This window comes from Lissotriton vulgaris, chromosome 12 (assembly GCF_964263255.1).
Source record: "Lissotriton vulgaris chromosome 12, aLisVul1.2, whole genome shotgun sequence".
Classification (NCBI taxonomy): Eukaryota; Metazoa; Chordata; class Amphibia; order Caudata; family Salamandridae; genus Lissotriton; species Lissotriton vulgaris.
The window spans coordinates 487,698,068-487,717,328 of NC_141700.1; the positions used below are offsets into that span (position 1 = coordinate 487,698,068).

Here is a 19,261-nt window from a genome sequence, read left to right on the forward strand (position 1 = left end):
GCCCACCAGACCTTAAAAAAGGCTCACACACTGGCTGACCTGACAGACCAGCCTTTCTGGCACTGGCAGATTACCCTAAAAGGTCATTCCGACTCTGTCGAAGAGTTGGTGTGCAGAAGGTAGGATTGAGAGGAAGGAAAAGTGGACAAAAAAGAAGAAACAATTACTAGGCGACGCTCTACGGCAGAGGAATGAAGAGAATGGAGTGAAGAGAAAACAAAGTGGAAACTTCAGCAACATGACAAAATAGAGCGTGGGGAAGAGAAAATACGCTTACAGGGCAGTTAAATAAGAGGCGAGTAAAAGGGACCAACAAGTATTAAAAAGGAGAGAACGGGAAGACAGGGATATGGGTATTAAGGACAGTCTGAACAAGCAATGGAAAGCATACAGTGGTACAAGGAGGGAACAGGACATAACTAGACAGGAACGCGGAGAAAGCCTGTCCATGCTGCACATTCCACTGAAAAACCCTGTATTAAAAATTCAGCAGCCCGTGAATTTCCATGGGACTTGTAGTCATTAGAAGACAAAATGCTGGCAAATCTACGGCATGCCGAAGATGTTACTTGGGGTCGGAGACTCCACACTTTTAGCTGGGTCATTTGTAAGTGTCAATCACGCTCAGTCATTGGAGAAAAAGGACGGATCCTGAGCCTGCATTCTAACTAACTCCAGGGCCTTGCCCTGAGTCAAGCTGCCTGCGAGCGCCCCCTCCATCAAAGGCTGCAGCTGTCATCAGCTTCCCAAGGTAGGAGGCCCAACATGCTGCCGGCGCCAGCCTCTCTCGAGCTGCACCCGTGCCACACCGAGTCCGTTCAGAGGGAGAGAGGCTGCACACAGAGGCGGCGGGAAGTGGATGCGAGAGTCACGAACAAAGGGGGAAGTCGCGATATGCGATTCACAAAACAAGCATTGGCCATGGGGGAGAAGCAGGAGTTGTGTGTGCGCACGCAAAAGGGAGGAACAAAGCCCGGTAGTTGTCCATGTGCGTGCGCTAACAGAAATTTTTTAAAAAGCATGTGAGTGGCAAAGCTGGCGGCTGCGCGTGCGATCGCAAGCTTGAGGCCTGCAAAAGCGTGTGGCAGCACTTTTAAAAGCCACGTACTAAAAGTCTTTCTGGCGCAGCGAGACCTAAAAAGGGGCTCCTTCCTGCACAAAACCAATCCTAAATGGCGTTTTCATCTTCCTATGTGTGCATCAGAATGCAGCACACATAGAAAGAGGAAAAAACAGGAAAAAATAAAGATATTTCTCCACGTTGTCCTTCACCTCGGGAGACGTACGGATTTGGAGCTTCTGCAGGTCTACATGCTTTTGTAAATCTGGGGCAGCGGCAAATTACATGGGTGTTGCATGGAAAACCCACTGCAACACTCATAGAACGCCTCTTGGGCGCACAGCAAGGCGAGGCAGCAATTTTTTATTTATAGACATGCCCAGAAACACATTACCAAATAAAACTCCATGAGTATCCTGGTCCAGTCGCCAACAAAAATCACTTTATGATGCTAAACACTTTTCAAACAACAGAAATTCGCTCTCTGCAATCATTGTATTTATTTCAACATTGTAATTGTCAAAGCTAAAGAACTGAAAGGAATGGTCACCTAATGCAGTTTTCCCTCAGAATGGCGTCAGCACAGGTTATGATTGAGTCCTGGTCTAATAAAAACTGGTTTCCTTATTTGGATACATTACCGAACCATTGGATTAGACAAGAGATACTAAGATTACGAATTGGTATAAACCCGTGGTTGTTAAATGAAGAATTAAAAATAAAAATGTTTGACCCCAATGGGTGTTGTAAGTGTAGGCCAGGTATGAAAGGTGATATGGTGCACATACTGCTAGACTGTACAATAATTATAGAGCATCGTAAATCATGTCTTCGTCCAATATTCTTAAAATATGATATAAGGTCGTGGACACAGGTGGTCAACCTACTAACAGAAATGCCTACCATGGAAATAGCAATTGCACTAGGGAAATATATAAAAGTAATTCAAAGTTTCCAAAAAACATATGAGCAATAACTTTTAGAAATTTTATAAACTAGATGAATTATATAGCTTTTATGAAAGAAAATGTTTATTTTAATTATAATGTTTTAAAGGGCAGGGTTGCCCAAGAAGAATTGTTCTTATTGTAACCCCATTCTTTTTTAACTAATGTAACTATTATTGCATACTTTATATAAATGGTGCTGTAGCATATTTTAAATGGCAACTATCTTTTACCTTGTTTAAAGACCATGGGCTAAATAAACGTAATTTTGACTGACTGACTGACACTGCTTTTTCTAGAATGTTTGTGTCCCAAATGGCTGCTTATGTGATATCGGTCTTTTCAGGCATTTCTACACCTCTTAAAGAAGGCTGCAAAGGACAATGCCCAGGCTGGTATGAGCTGCAGCAAAGCAGCCGTGATCAACATGTCTACCAGATTGTCATCAATCGCTGCGTGTTATGAACAATTCGATCATGTTCCTGTTGTCTCCTATCGTTGTAGCAAGGTAAGGCAAGCAAGTTCAATTCAATGCACAAATTTACATCGCCTTGTTTCTTTGTCACTATATAGCTTTGTCTGTGATGTAACCCGTTTTCTCTGTTGCCCTCCCATAAGGTTCTCTGGAGTGTCAGCATTTCCATTTGTAATATTCAACTGGCTCCACGGTAAACCACATACGGCTTTGGAGGGCTGTTTTATTTTAATTGGATTTTTTTTCTTTTTTTTCAATTGAGGCCTCAAATAGATCTTAGGTGTCTAACTAGCAGGACACCATTGCCATTTGGAGGTGGGCACTTGAGTAATGGAACATCTGGAGCTCAAGGGAGAGAGGGGTGTTGCCCTGCAATCATGGCGGGAAATTCGAGCAGCTCAACACAAAGGGGACAAAAGACTACTAGTTACCCCTGAGATATCAGCCCAGGCAGGTTTTCTTTTTCACCCAACTCCAATGACCTTCTTCCCCACGATCCCCTCACCCCACCCTACAAAAGTTCCCCTCACCTCTCCATAAACACTCTTTCACATGAATTTCTTTACTTTTATATAGTGTTACTCTTATCAATGTAGGGTGTCAGAGGACTTTACATCACACACACATTTATTTATTTATTTATAAAGTTTTATATAGCGATTATACAGACAATGAATCATATGTGTGTAAATCAGTCTATAGGAAATGTTACATAAGTCAAAGAGGAATACAAGGTTTAGGACTCACATGTCATCCATACTGGTAGGCAGTATATTTTTTGAGTGATTGGTTCTCTCCCCTAAACCTAGTTTGATTGGCAAACTTGTAATTGGCATATTTAATTTGCCTATAAGTCCCTAGTAAAGTGCAGTATATGGCAGGGCCTGTAATTTAAATGCTACTAGTAGGCCTGCAGCACTGATTGTGCGACTCACTTAAGTAGCCTGTTAAACAATGGCTCAAGCCTTCCACTGCAGAGCCTGTATGTGCGCAGTTTATATTGCCATGTTTAGCACCCCTTGCCAAGCTGTAAACTCCCCTTTTATTACATATCCGTAACCCCTGTAGCCAAAAGAGCAGTATCCTGTGTAATTAAAAGGTAGGACATGCACTTTTAAGTTTTACATGTCTTGGTAGTGGAAAGACTCCCAAATGTGTATTTCAGTGCTATGAGGTATACCCCTCCTATTGGTTAGCATTGGCGACTCCTTGATACATCTGATAAGCTGTAACTCCTAATGAGAAGGAGATAGAGTTGTCATGTCTAATCCCTATGGATTTGTAATGAAAAATTCTCTTTAGTGGTAAAGTGGAATTTATCATTAAAATTTTAAGAATGCCACTTTTAGAAAGATGGTCATTTTTATTTGCTCTTAGATCTGTGTGCCTGAGCCTGTCTCCAATATAGTCTTGGGTGGGTGACAGCTGGGCTTTGTGCATTCCCTCTAGACATCCAAACACAAAGGGAGCTAAGGGGTGACTTTATTCACATCCTGATGTGTTTTCCTGGGAAGGATGGTTGGGCAGAGCTGGACACAGCTTACACTTGCATCTGGATAGGCTGTGTCCTGTTGCCATACAAAGGACTGCCAGGGCCGGACTGGCCATAGCGGGCACCGGGCAATACCCCGGTTGGCCTCACGGGTGGGGGCCGGTTTTGGGCCCCTGGGGCCATTTTTGATACAGGGCCGCTTTTGCAGCATGGCTGCAAAATCGGCCCTGTAACAAAATCGGCCGAAATCCAGCCCCTGGCAAAGTGCTCGCCCGCACCCCCAACACCAAGGGGTGTCCCGACCGAGCGCTTTTCCAGGGCCGGTTTAGGTTCCCAGTCTGGCGCTGAGGACTGCTCAGGCCCCTGTAGTCTGGAGCCGAGACATCAAAGGAGGACCTCTGTGCACTTCAAAGTCCTTTGTTGAAGTATGCCCCTCTTCAAAGGTACCACTGTGTATACAAACTGGACTTCTGGCCCAACAACTTCAGTACACTTCTGAAAGTTAATACTCTGCAATAACAACAAAATGCTGTGGTGCTGTTGAAGAAATACCACTCTGCTGAACTGCTGCTGGGAAGAATTGCTTTCTTGCTGTGCTGACCTACTGCCTGCTTCCCTCTTTGCCTGGGAGAGAGGGACTGGACCCACATCAGTTGAACCCAGAACCAAAGGGACTCCAAGGGTTTGCTGGCTTGCCTCATAATTGAAGTCTCAGAGACATAAAATAATTCTAAGGCACCTGCCTCACAACTAGTACTTTGTCATCTGTGAGTCTGGCCTGCCAAGTGGTGCCAATCCAGTCCCGGGCCCCTGGAAGTGGGTTTAAAGTGCCGCACCAGCAGAATCCACGCATTGTCGTTGATATAAGGGACTCAGAACGGCGCATCTCCTCCACTGCGGACGCATCAATGCATTTGCAGGGATCAACTCTGATGCATCGCTGACTGCGCAGGTGCATCAACTTCATCCTCAATGCATCATCACCGTTGCGCAACTTGGATCCGACGCATCATCTACCTGTGTGGATCGATGATGTCTCATTACCTCCCCTGCACCTCGCCTTTGATGATGACACACTTAAGGTACTTTACAATGCGCCAAAGCTAGCCCTCATATCCTAATCGTGCTCCTAAGCGGTTGGCCTGAACATTTGGATTTGACCCATTCCAGCTCGATCAGATAGCCCAGATTGGTGCTCATTGCTTTTAAGCAGTATATTTCAGTTAATTCTTTAAAAATCACACCTTGGGTTCTTAGTTATTGGATTTTTGTTATTTTGGTCTTGTTTTGTTCATTAGATTGTGGTACCTTTTTGTGCGGTGTTTTCACTGTTTTGCTGTTTAAATTGTTGAACCAATACTTTTCAGATTGCCGCTTAAGTTAAGCCTGACTGCTCTGTACCAAGCTATCTGGGGTGAGCACATGTTAATTTAAGGTGTAAACAACAACACAGTCCTCAGCATATGCTAGAATTACAAATTCACATAAACGTAAATGCCATAGTATACAATCAAAGTATTTTCTTTTATTCTTCTTTTCTCTAGTTCTTTATTTCGTTGTATTTATTTCTTAGCCAACATGTGTTTCATTGACTGGTGGGCACACTGTCCCGCAACTTCTTTAAGGCTCAATTTTCTATTTGTAGCACTTCTCTTTCGGTGATCATTCCGTCCCGAACAATAACCAAAAATAAAAATGTGTCCATGTATTATCAATAGATCATCAAAGAGGTTTCAGCTGGTCATCAGTACATATCAGACCGTCCTGTGTATTATAATGATACATCTTATTTATTGTCATTTTAATTGTATTTTTATAGCACGTACTACCCCTGACGATCCTTTGAAGTGCTGTTCCGCGAGTAGGTCACTAATTATGACTCGCTTTCATTTCCTGGTTTTGGAGTATAGCAGGATTATGCAGACATAATGAACCTGGAGGTCAGATTTGAATCACCTCTTTTAGAAAGTACAACATAATCTACATTCAACTTTGGGACATAGACTGTTTCCTGGTACATAATGTTGTAGTTTTTGAGGAAGCGGCAGCACAGGAAAAGTCCACCCGAGCTCAGCCTTTCTGTGCTTGTAGCTAGTCATTTAGTCCACCAAGGAGATCCTAATGTCACAATCTACGATTCTTTGTTTTTAATGGAACTAACGTAATCCCTGGCGCATGCCATAAGGCAGGAGTTAGTTGTAGTAAATCTTTATATGCCCTTGTCAACAACACAAGCATCTGATAAATTAAATAAGCTGTTACAAACATTAGAGTAATATCACATATTTGTTCTGCTTTAATTATTTTAACTGGAGATTTCAACTTAAAACAAATTCATAGAGAAGGGGATTTAAGATAGTGGGGTATAAAGAGATGCAAACTCTGCAGTTCCACCATAACTTTATTAATTTCAAAGACAATATCCAATAAACAAAATCTTCAACGTGTTAGATAAGTGTGGGTATATGTCCTTTACCAAAAAGGTTCAAAATTATTGTCCTATTCTAATTACATACACCTTGCATGTCACGAACACAGTGTTCGATTATGCACACCTACAGATCTCAGACTGGTTTCTTTGCATTGACATTGCAGACATTATTTTAAGCATAGTGTTTCTCATCCTCAATCTATTTTTGGCACTCATTATGTAATGAAGCTACACAATACCAGCACTCAAACAGATCTTAGTGGCTGCATTTATAAAAGAAGATGAAGAATCTTAAGTGAATGCTTGGAATTGCATGGGTAAATCTACAGTTTAGTGCAGCATTGCCTTTTCTAGTAGTAAATAGATTTCTTTTTACTGTAGAGCAACAGTTATGACATTAGGTTTACATTTCTGTCTTATCCATTGAATAGTATGGCAAATGTAGTACTGTGGAATAAGCTTTTAATATGAAAGGTGAGTTTAATGATCACAACACTCAGAGGTTTAAAACAACATTTAGAAAAGAGCTTAGAGGGCTCTGTAAGTGATGGATAGACATGGGTAGGTATTCTTTAATTAGATCTTTGAAATGAATGTACAGAAGGAGTCCTGTGACAGCTGTTAGTCACAAATGACATAAGGAGACTTGCTCTACACTTCTGGAGGTGATAATGTCGGAAGACAGTAGTAGGTTTTTGTCCTTGTAGGAATGGCGCAGGGGAACATCCGCAGGACTCCAACATCCATATTTTGTCTGAAGTCTGGAAGTCGTAGGTTGGCATCATTTACATATTTTGTGAACAGACAGTTTCTTTATACTGATCTTGGGAACTTAGGTTGGATTCAGTAGCTCTAGCTAAATATCCCGCTAATCACCCAATGGAATCCAGTATATGGTTTGAAAAAGGGCATTGTACGTGGTGAAGGACGTTACTCCTACAGTATAAAAACATAAAAACACATTGCATCACAGCTTCATCCGATGGTCAGTCATTAGGGTTATCCAGAAACTGGGATCAATTAGCGACCCACAGAATTGTCACCTAATAGTGATGCTAGATGTTGATGTTACATTTTTGGTAGACTTTTAATGCATTACCTTAAAGTTTGGACACAAACGTGTCAGTTGAATGATTTCATCCAAACAAGTTTAGGAAAGAAATGTCCTTCATAGAACAAAATCACAGTACAGATATTATTGGCAAGAACAGAATTAAGCTCAAAGGACCACCATTTTCCTGAATGCCGTATTGACTAGAGTGCTGAGTTCAACAAATTTGATTGGGCTCAACAAAGTTGAACGAGATGTGGTCTTAGATCTTGGGAAATCAATCATTCACTTTTTAGTTTGTTACGGAATTCCATGAAAAGGCCTTGCTCAGGATGAAATGTGCCCTACCCACAAAAATCTGTGCACCTGTTAAAACCTCACTACTGTACTCCTTAACGACTGGTCCCAGAGCACATGTAGGTAAAACAAAACACTTGACACCAATGTACCCTTCTTCCAGGACCATGGACTTGTCAAACCTTCCTCTACGTACACAATGGTGACTGCTTCCAGAGCACATACAGGCAGAAGATAGGACTGCCATTCTCTACACCAACAGGCATTTTTATTTCCCAGGTTCCTTTATACCATGCTCCTCTTGTCCAACGAGATAAGGTCCTTGACTCCAAGATTATTTTTTTTTTATAACAAAAGGGTTATACTTTTCTGAAGCTTTATTCTTTAATTATTTCAGTATCATATCCAAAGCAATACACCGCATAATGACATGTTGAAATGTAACTTAAGGTCCTTGGTGTTTATTTGCTGGCATCAAAGTTGGTAACACTGACACCAATTAAAAAAGTAAACAAAATGAGGGTGCACACAATCAAAGGAGAATTTATGGCAAGCATCTCTTTATTAAAGTTTTCAAAGTTTTGAAGGGGATTATGAACTCTGTGATTTGATCAGGTGCAATCTGGAGTGATAGTGGAATCTGTGATTAATGAGGCTGGAGTTTGTAAAGAAGTAATTGGTATTGGAGCATGCTCAAACAATGACACATGACTAAATCTCAGGTATTGTTGTTAAGTGGCATGACAGGTATCGTGGTCTACGAGGAAGCTTCTGTGATTAATCTTAGATTCATTTTGTAACATGTGTGGATGAAATGTGAAGTTTTAGGAATGCACCTCTTCGCTTAACTCATGGCCCTGTTCAAAATGCCTTATCATTGTTTCCTGTTTCCCTGCAGGCTGCTCTGAACATGCTCACTAAGTGCCAGTCATTGGGATACAAACCAGATGGCATCATGTGCACCGCCATCCATCCTGGCTGGGTCCAGACTGATCTCGGTGGATCAGAGGTAGGTACAAACATGCATTCCAGTGGCTTGTCTACTGATAAGGTGTCTACCAAACTAAACTCACAAAATCCTTCCAAGGTCTTACAACCAGCATTTCATATTTTAAAAGCTAGTGTTTACTATCCATTGTAGAGTCACCATTATCACCACAGGTTGTCTCCCCTATGGAGCCATAACATTTTTTTAAACAATATTCAGGATCTGCACCTCTCAGGTGGACTGGGCCTTGTGTGGACCAATCTCCCTCAGGAAGAACTGGACATAATTATGTTGAAGGAGTCCACGCTGTACTAACTCTTTACCTGCCAGTATGCAAAGGAGCAATCCGAGCTGTGAAGTGGCCATTTGTTAGCATGTCAGCGCAATAAAAAGACCATAGAAAAGCAAGAGTTAAAAAATAAACTAGAAACAATAACCCAATCTTAAGCACAACTGGCAAAAATGTGCTTGTGGGTAAATCACCCTCAGGTGACTACACTTTGCCTAGGATTACCTGTTTCCAGCAACCCATCACACCCTAGCTTCTGTAATATGGACCCCGCCCCCACGAATATTCCTGACTGGATTCCTTGTTCAAGATGCCTTTACTGTTGTAAAAATATTCCCTCTAAAGCATTCCATTCTCTCTTGCTATAGTTAGGATGATGCTAATGTACATGACTGCCATTTTAATTATGACGCAGTGTACCCCTTTACACCCTAGTCTGGCCTGTGACCTCCTTACATCCCAGTTTGGCCTGTTTCCCTTTTAGAGCCTATTTTTGTCTATGCTCCCCATATGCCACGTGCCCCACTTATGTTTCAGTATGCCCTGTGCTCTTCTCTTCATCAACTTACATTAGAGACTGGTCTGTGCCCCAATTGTGCCCCAAATTGCCCAAAAAGCACGCTCTCGAGGCGAATGCGCTAATGATTCCATGGGTGGTGTGGAGTGCAAAAAAACGATGGATTTGGGCCCAGATCTTTGGACTGGGGTGAGTGTGTGACATTGATCCACATTCGGTCCATCACCTGTTGTGTTTGCATATTCCGCCCTAAGTGCGCTGGGGATGCCCAGACGTGGGTCCCAGGCACTCCACACCACTAGAGTCAAGCTAGCCGGGCTGATGAGGTGTTACCTCGAAACCGGTCCGGTCCTCGGATGCTTGATTCCGTTCTGGGAAGGACATGGCTTTTGTAGTTCGGACTGGACTGTTCCCATGGGGCACAGGGTCAGAGCTGATTTGCATATCGCCATTGTCTAACCCAGGGTGGTGTGGAGTGCAAAAAAACGATGGATTTGGGCCCAGATCTTTGGACTGGGGTGAGTGTGTGACATTGATCCACATTCGGTCCATCACCTGTTGTGTTTGCATATTCCGCCCTAAGTGCGCTGGGGATGCCCAGACGTGGGTCCCAGGCACTCCACACCACTGGAGTCAAGCTAGCCGGGCTGATGAGAGGTGTTACCTCGAAACCGGTCCGGTCCTCGGATGCTTGATTCCGTTCTGGGAAGGACATGGCTTTTGTAGTTCGGACTGGACTGTTCCCATGGGGCACAGGGTCAGAGCTGATTTGCATATCGCCATTGTCTAACCCAGGGTGGTGTGGAGTGCAAAAAAACGATGGATTTGGGCCCAGATCTTTGGACTGGGGTGAGTGTGTGACATTGATCCACATTCGGTCCATCCCTGTTGTGTTTGCATATTCCGCCCTAAGTGCGCTGGGAATGCCCAGACGTGGGTCCCAGGCACTCCACACCACTGGAGTCAAGCTAGCCGGGCTGATGAGAGGTGTTACCTCGAAACCGGTCCGGTCCTCGGATGCTTGATTCCGTTCTGGGAAGGACATGGCTTTTGTAGTTCGGACTGGACTGTTCCCATGGGGCACAGGGTCAGAGCTGATTTGCATATCGCCATTGTCTAACCCAGGGTGGTGTGGAGTGCAAAAAAACGATGGATTTGGGCCCAGATCTTTGGACTGGGGTGAGTGTGTGACATTGATCCACATTCGGTCCATCACCTGTTGTGTTTAAATGATTCCATCAGCAGCTCTTGAGGTGTTGAATGTCTTCTCTGTTCAAAATTCACTTAGCTTAATACAGCAGAAGGTTACATATTCAGATTATTACTTACCGTAAGAGGAAACATCCAGTTCAACAAATTCATCTTGAGTTAGGCCTAGCTGCCTCTCACCTCAAAGCATATAGTGCTATCTTGAGATGGGAATATAAGATTGCCACAGCAAGTACAATATGGCAACCGGTTAGAGGGAATTATAGTTGGATAAATTTCATAAATCTACATTAATAAATAATCGTAACCTGGCGTTTACACATCTAGATCTTAAATCTGGGCAGAATTTAACAAATATTCCTTTAAAAAAATCCTATTTTGCTCTAATAAAAATGTTGACAGTGAACCCAAATCTTACAGCAGATGTTGTCTACATTATACAAAAATAGTATTATCAGTATATCTCTGAAAGCTTTCCCCCTAAAAAGATGCAACCTTATTCGCTGCTTCTTGTAAACCATAATTTATGTATGCTCCGTTTTAGATAGCAGGACTTCTAATTTCAGATTAGTCTGGCAAAATGATATACGAACTTTGATTTGATTGCACTTTGTACTTAAAGCCAGACTGCAATTCAAGATTTGAAGCATGTTTAATTTATTTCTCCACCATTGCAATATTTATGACATTATTTAAAAATAATTTTTTTACCACATCCCATGTGCTCACAAATAACGCTCTGTGTTGTTCTTTTAATCCAATCATTCGAACAGAAGTTCATAGGATTTTTTTTTTTAAGTTCAAGATAATTTTATTTGATATTAAAAAGAGAAAAGCAAGGTGTCAATACAAAGTACAATGGAAATATAAAACATTGAGAATTATGATAAATAAACTAACCATAAGGTTGTAAATAGTATCAAAAGGAAAATCCAGGCAATGGAATGAAAGAAGGAAAAGGCATATAAACATTAATCATAAAAGCAAGAAAAAACCTGAAAGAAATGTAAAAATGATACAATGAGGAAAAGAAAAATGGAATGCAGTGAGCATTTAAGGAGGTTTGAGGACTTCTTGTTGCGAGGGCAGTGGACGAAACGAACGATTAGCACAAGTATCCAAGTAAAGCGTGATAGGGAGCCATTAGTCCAAACGCTTTGCGGCCAGGTGAGCCGGAAAAACAAAAGCAGTGTCAAGTCTGTGGTTATGGCAAACATTAAACCACCACGCCTTAAAGGAGATATTGGAGGAGTCCTTCCAGTTTACCGTTATCTGCTGGAATGCAGCAGCCAGTAGCAAATCAATAATCTGAGGCTTTAGTTCAACATTATCCCAACAAGGGGAAATGCTGCCTAAGAAAATGTTTATGTGAGCGAAAGGGATACTTGTGTGAAAAATCAAGTTAATTTGAGCCCAGACCTGTAACCAAAAAGCATGAACAGAGGTACATAAGAACAACATATGAAACAAAGTTGCTTGTGGGGATGAGCAAGACCAGCATGTATGAGAAGTGTTTGGGAAGCGCTTATGGAGGTCAAAAGGTGTATAGAGAAGTCTGTTATAAATAAAAAACAGGGACTGTGTCAAGGTTGCCGCTCTTGAGGATTTACGGATCTTGATCCAAACTTTGTACCATAGTGAAATTGGCCAGGACGTGGAGAGGTCATGTTCGCAACATTCCTCTACTTTGGATTTAGGCCTAGGAGAGTCAGTAGTGTGAAGGTATTTATAAATGGAGGAGGCCTTTGGAGTCTTGCGCAAAAATGAGTGAAGTAAGGAGACAGGAGTGGGAGACGTAGGAGATGGATGTAGCTGAGAGAGCTGATTGTAAGTTGTTAGTGCAGCCTCCCTGAGTAAATGATAGTTACGAGTGAAGGAGGTAGGTAAGTCATAGAGGGAACAGAGAGTGGTGAAAGACAAGAAAGAGGATTGAGAAAAGAGTTGAGAGATCCATATCAGCCCCCTGTGAAGCCATGCTTTCCAAAAGAAGGGTTTGTTACGAATAAGTAGGACGGTGTTTTGCCAAATGGTGGAGGAAAGGAAATCAGCAATGGTCGTGGGAGGGGAATGGGAAGAAGATAGGAGCAGTTTAGTAGTAAATTTATGAATGGGAGTGGAAATGGAAGAGGGTTTACGGGAGAAGGAAAGATATTCAGCGAAGGAAAAAGGAGAAAGAAGAAGGCGTTCAAATTTAGCACATAAGGGACAAGGGGTGCTGGGATCTTGCAACCAGAAAGAAGCTTGTCGTAATAAGAACGCTTTATGGTAAGCAGGGAAGTGTGGGAAGTTAACTCCACCCTCTGTCTTAGGACGAGTCAGTCGGGCAATAGACATTCTAGGCTTTTTCTTATTCCAAAGAAAGGACATCAGAATGGAGTTACATTTTTTTTTTAATTTGGAAGGAATGGATACAGGAATATTGGAAATAGTATAGAGGACTATGGGAGACAACATCATTTTAATAGTGTCAAGGCGGCCCCACCAGGACAAGTAAAGAGGATGCCACTTGGACGTTAAGTCCACAAATTTTTGGGTGCATTTGGATAGACAGAGGGAAACAGTATCTGGAATGGTAGGAGTAATATGCAAGCCGAGGTATTTAATATGGGAGGATTTCCATGTGAAGTTGGGGGCAGTAAAATCGGGTTTAAATGTGAATTTCGTTAAGGGTAGGATCTCACATTTATCATTATTGTGTTTATAGCCAGATATTTGGGAGTATTCATGCACTTCAGCAAGGAAGGCGGGAATCGAATCAGTGGGGTTGGAAATAAAAATAAGGATATCGTCCGCGTATGCGGCTAGCTTAACTTGAGAATCTGATATTTGAAAGCCTTGAATGGTAGGGTTCTGACGAAGTTTAGACAGAAAGGGTTCTAAGGCCAAATTAAAAAGAAAAGGAGATAAGGGGCACCCTTGACGAACACCTCTTCCCAAATCGAAAAAGGAAGATATTTGACCATTAGCACAAACAGCTGCACGTGGATTGGAGTAAAGTAAGGAGATCAGAGAAATAAATTTGGGACCAAAACCAAACCAATGAAGGGTGTGAAAAAGATAGGTCCATTCAACTCTATCGAACGCCTTTTCAGCATCGAGGGCAATGGCCGCAAGGGAATGGGGCAAATGACGGGACTTAGATAAAACATTGAATAGCAGTCTAGTGTTGTCAGTGATAAAGCGTCCCTTGACAAAGCCTGACTGTTCCTCACCCAGAAGATCCGGGAGAAGAAGATCAAGACGTGCTGCAAGAGACTTCGCAAATATTTTATAAGCAATGTTAACCAAGGAGATTGGCCTATAATTCTTACAGTGTTGAGCATCTTTTCCCTCCTTGGGTATGAGGCAGATATGTGCATCAGAGAAAGAGCCTGAGGAAGAACCCAAGGTGAGGAAAGCATCAATGAGCGAGTGTAGTTTAGGGATGAGAAGTTTCGAAAAGTGAAGGAAAAATTCAACAGTAAAGCCATCCGGCCCAGGAGCTTTATCTTTTTGGATATTCTGAAGTGCTGTAAGTAACTCTGTTGAGAGATATTAAGCTCTAAATGAGAGAGGTCAAGCGGGAAGTGAGCTGGTATTTGGATGTTGGAGAAAAAGCGGTCTAAGGATTGAGAGGAGGGTTGGGTTTCGGAAGAGTATAGGGTTTTGTAAAAGGCAGAAAATTCAGCCAGAATATCTGTATCTTTATGTTTGAGAACAGAGTGTGTGTCATAGATTGATTCAATATTTAATTTGTTATGCTTTACTTTCAATAATTAGCAAGAATCTTCCCAGCCTTATTTTTACCCCCATAAAACTTTGCACTCGATTTCAATAAATATAAAGACGCATCATCCGTGGACTTTTTGTTAAATTTCATTTTGGCATTAATCAGATATTATCTTCTGGCAACTTTTCAATGACCTAGGTAATCTCTATGGTATTTTGGTCCGATGTTGTGGAGTGATTTGTAGGCGTGGGTGAGTAGCTTGAAGGTTACTCTCTTCTTGATAGGGAGCCAGTGGAGGTCTTGTAGTTGCTGGGTCATGTGCTTGTGACGTGGGGTCCGAGGATGAGTATGGCTGCAGTGTTCTGGATGGTTTGGAGCTTGTGTAGCATGGCTCTGTTGATTCAGGCATAGAAGGTGTTGCTGTAGTCCAGTCTGCTGGTTATGAGTGCATGGGTGATGGTTTTTCTGCATTCGGGGGGTTCCACTTGCAGGTCTTGCGGAGGATGCAAAGGGAGTTGAAGCAGGTGTAGGCGACGGCATTGATCTGGCAGGTCATGGTGAGGGAGGAGTCTAGGATGATGCTGAGGTTTCAGGCATGGTCTGTTGGAATGGGTGGCTTTACGAGGCCCGAAGGCCACCAAGTGTTGTCCCAGGCAGTGGAGGAGGGTCCAAGGATGAGGACCTCTGTCTTCTCCAAGTCGAGCTTCAGGCAGCTGTTGTTCATCCAGGCTGCAATGATTCCTTCCTGGAAGCAGAGTTTGGTGTCTTTGGGATTTTTCATGAGGGAGAGGATGAGCTAGGTGTCGTCGGTGTAGGATACTATGCTGAGCCCATGCTGTCTGACGATGGAGGCGAGGGGGGGCCATGTAGATGTTGAAGAGCGTGGGGCTGAGCGAGGATCCTTGGGGTACTCCACAATTGATCTCTGTGGGTTCAGAGAGGAATGGAGGGAGTCTGATCCTTTGGGTCCTGCAGGAGAGAAAGGAGCCAATCCAGTCGAGGGCGGTTCCTAGTATATCAGCATCTTGGGGTCTGGCTGCGAGCGTGCGGTGAGACGGTGTCAAAAGCTGCGGAGAGGTCTAGTAGGATGAGGGCCACAGTCTGGCCCTGGTCAAGTAGGATGCAGATATCATTGGTGGCAGCAAGGGGGCCGGTCTCGGTGCTGTGGTTGCTGCGAAATCTGGACTGGGAGGAGTTGAGTATGGCCTTCGCTTCGATGAAGGTGATCAGTTGGGTGTTGACGAATCTCTCAGTGACTTTGGCCGCAAAGGGAAGGAGAGAGTTGGGACAGTAGTTTTCAGGTCCATCGGGCCGGCCGAGGGTTTCTTGAGGAGGGGCTTGACCTCTGCCTGCTTCCATACATTCGGGAAGATGCTGGATTTGAGGGAGACATTAATGGTCCAGCCTAGTTCGGGTGCTATGGCGGCGGCAGCTCTGTGGTAGATGTTCGGTGGGCAGGGGTCCGTGGGGGCTCCTGAGTGGGTGTTCTTCGTGGTCGTGGTGGTGTCTTCAGTGGTAGCAGGTTTACAGGTGGTGATGGTTGGCTGGTTGTCAGTGGTGGAGAGGGGGGTGGTGTCTGGAGTCTGTTTGTGAAGCTGTCATAGAGGGCCTTAATTTTATGGCGGAAGTAGGAGCTGAGCTTGTTGCAGAGGTCCTGGGATCGTATGACGTCTTTGGCTTCGCTGGGGGATTTGGTGAACTGCTGCATGAAGATGAGATCTTTTGCGTTACTTGAGTTGGTGAGGATTTTGTTCTTGATAAAGGTCCACTTGGTGGCTCTTATGCGCTGGTGGTATTTATTCATGGCATTCCTGTAGGTGTTCTGATCTTTGGTGGTTTTCCTGTTCCGCCAGAGTTTCTTGAGGCGTCTGCAGGAGCGCCTGGCTTCTTGGAGGTCTGTGGTGAACTAGGTGGCGTTGTTTGCCGGAAGGGTGCAAGCTTTTCTGCGCAGCTGGAGATCCAGTGGTGTAGTTCTCTGGCTGCAGAATTGGCGTTGGTCGTGGTGGAGGGGGGGGTCGTGGAGGAGGGTGGTGTTGAGGTGTTCCTCTGTGATCTTGCTCCAGTTCCTTTGTGGTGGGCACTGGGCAGGTATGGGTTCGGTGCTGGTGTTGAAGGTGAAGTATACACAGCGGTGGTCTGTCCAGAGGGGCAGCATGGTGAGCCTGAAGTGGATCTTTGTCCCTCCTGCGAAGATGGAGTCAAGGGTGTGTCCGGCTCTGTGGGTGGAGGTGGTGACGAGCTGCTTCAGTCCGAGGTTGGCGAGGTTGTCAAGGAGGGTGGTGGAGTCGGGGTCGCTGCAGTTGTCGAGGTGGAAATTCCGGTCTCCAATGAGAATGTAGTCCATGGAGGCGATTGCTTGGGGTGCGAAGAGGTCAGCAATGGTGGTGACGGAAGAGGCGCGAGGCCCGGGGAGTCTGTAGACGCGGGTCCTGCGCAGAATCCACAGAAATCCACAAAATTCCTACCACCCAGCATTACCCCACTTATGCCCATAAAAACGCTGCACCACTTGTACGGTTGGGTGTAGTGCCTGCAACAGGAACTGGATAAACCAAGGTCGTTGGGATCCCTTGCCATTCACTGATGGATACAATAAAGTGGTTAATTATGTCTATTATTGTTTGCATTTGTTTGTTGCTCACATTAATGCCTTTTTGTCAAACAAATGAATAAATATGAATTAATATATCTGTATATAGAAAAATTGCATTCAGTAGGTGATGGAATTCTTGACCGGCGCCTAACTCTCAGATCACTTGTTACTGTCCAATTGCAAAGATTCATGTAGCCAACAAGAAATATCTGATTATCTGAGAGATCATATAAAGTAATTGATCTGTGAATATCTTATAGCAATGTCTTATTATCACGGGTGAATGGTCATTTCCAGAAGCGTCCTTTCATTGTGGCAGATGAATGTCCAATTTGGCATGATTCTTCATACAAAATAATACAAAACAACCATGTTTCTTCATACAGAGTAATTGATAACAGCCAACACGTGTTTCGCGAATAATCGCTTCTTCAGGGCTCAAATATAAAATTTTGAAACAATAAGTTACTATGTTCAATAATTTGATAATCTAATTGAAGATGTCACACTTAAGAATGCAAATAGAACTATCTGTAAGGCATGTCTCCAATATCTTTATTTCCATTAATAAAGTATATGAAATATTACATTCTTAAATAGTTAATGTGCTCAAAAATTTGATTGTCGGATTGAAATTGTCTCACTTATGAATACGAATAGAATTATATTGAATGGCTTCTACCAATATCCTTGTTCACTATAAACTGCTAACTGTAACGGATGGATCAGGATGTATAACTTTGAAGAGCGAGATACCCTTAATAAGGAGGTATAAAGATATTGGAGCAAGCTACTCAAGATAGTTCTATTTGTGGCACTAGGACATGGCATGGATCTCAACTATATTTGCAGCTGAATTACCTAAGGTTTTAGTGTGAGTATACAACCTTGAATTCACCACCTTGGAAATCTCCCTGCGCTGCAACACAAACCGCATAATATTTCTGTATAGTGCTATGTGCAGGCTGTACAGAACTGTCATATTCAAAGTTTATATCATTAGAATCTTGCATTAAGGCCCGTTGCACCCAGCACAGGTGTAGATCGCTCCCTCTAAGGATACTTGCTTTAGTAACTGCCTAGAGTGTAGGTTTTGGAGAAACTATGGTAATCGGTTTTCCCAGTGCTCAGTGACATTTCTTCAAACTGGCCATCTGTACTGTCATGAGAATTTTCTCAGTTGGAGTGAGTCTTTCTTCTGTAGTAGAGGACAACTGTGGTTTGTATGCTATGTGGGTTGTCTATCCCTAATTATAACTATTAAGCATGGGCGAATTTTGCGAATCTCGCGTTCGCGAATTTTGCGGATTTGCGAACTCGCAATCCGCAAAATCCGCGAATTCTCACGAATTTGCGGATTTTTTTTTTTTGTGTTCGCGCGGGTTTCTGCCAGTTCGCGAGGGTTTTGTACAATTTCGCAAACGCGAACTTACCTGTCGGGTCGCAAGTTTTGCGAACTTGTTGTTTCTACGTGTCCAGCCTGTTTAGGACACTCTTCTTCATCACTGCCACTCTCTGTCACCACTGCCACTCTCTGACTACTCATGCCACCCTCTGGCCCACCCATGCCACCCTCTGTTTCATCACAGCACCCTCTGGTTGTCCAGTCAGTGTACATTATTGTGGCAAAGCAAAGCACACCTTCCCTGCCTCAAGTGACCTGAATTAATTTGGGGCTGATTAATGTGTCACAGAATATTTTTTTAGCTGGCACCTGCTTCCTTAGTGCTTCCTGATTAGTGATCTTTTGCACTTGCTAAGTGCTTTCATTGTTGCAAAATTAGTTACAACACCTGCCCTGCCCCAACTGACAATAATGAATTAGGGGCTGATTAATGGATTTGAACTTCCAGCCTGGCTCCTGCTTGTCTCCCTTAGCTGTAATTCAGGACCTTTGTGGCATATGTGTAACTATTCTGAGGTTCAGAGCAGGGTCACATAATAGTTGCAACTGAACTCTGGAGGGGCCCCTCAGGAAGCACTACAGGAAATGGCTACTAATGATGAGCCTGAACTTTTGAACCTGGTAAGTAGTTTCAGTTTTGCTAAGATCGTATTTCTGCAATTTAGCGCTTATTCGCGGGGCGCGAAGTTGTACTGGGAAGCCGCGAACAGTGCGAGCAAAATCCGCTGCTCGCGGATTTGCGGATTTTGCGGGAGATTCGCGAATCTCGCGGATTGCGAATTTACCGAAAATCCGCAA

The 19,261-nt window shown here is 43.4% G+C and overlaps 1 protein-coding gene across 1 annotated transcript in view; it reads left to right on the plus strand.

The window, feature by feature from the left end:
* The window catches only part of LOC147676817 (uncharacterized), a 184,590-nt gene that overhangs the window by 107,060 nt on the left and 58,269 nt on the right, over window positions 1–19,261 (plus strand). The window contains exons 4-5 of the mRNA XM_086945231.1: window positions 2,354–2,515; window positions 8,652–8,762. Of these exons, the coding sequence (XP_086801357.1) occupies window positions 2,354–2,515; window positions 8,652–8,762 (273 nt within the window). The remainder of the gene's footprint in view (window positions 1–2,353; window positions 2,516–8,651; window positions 8,763–19,261) is intronic.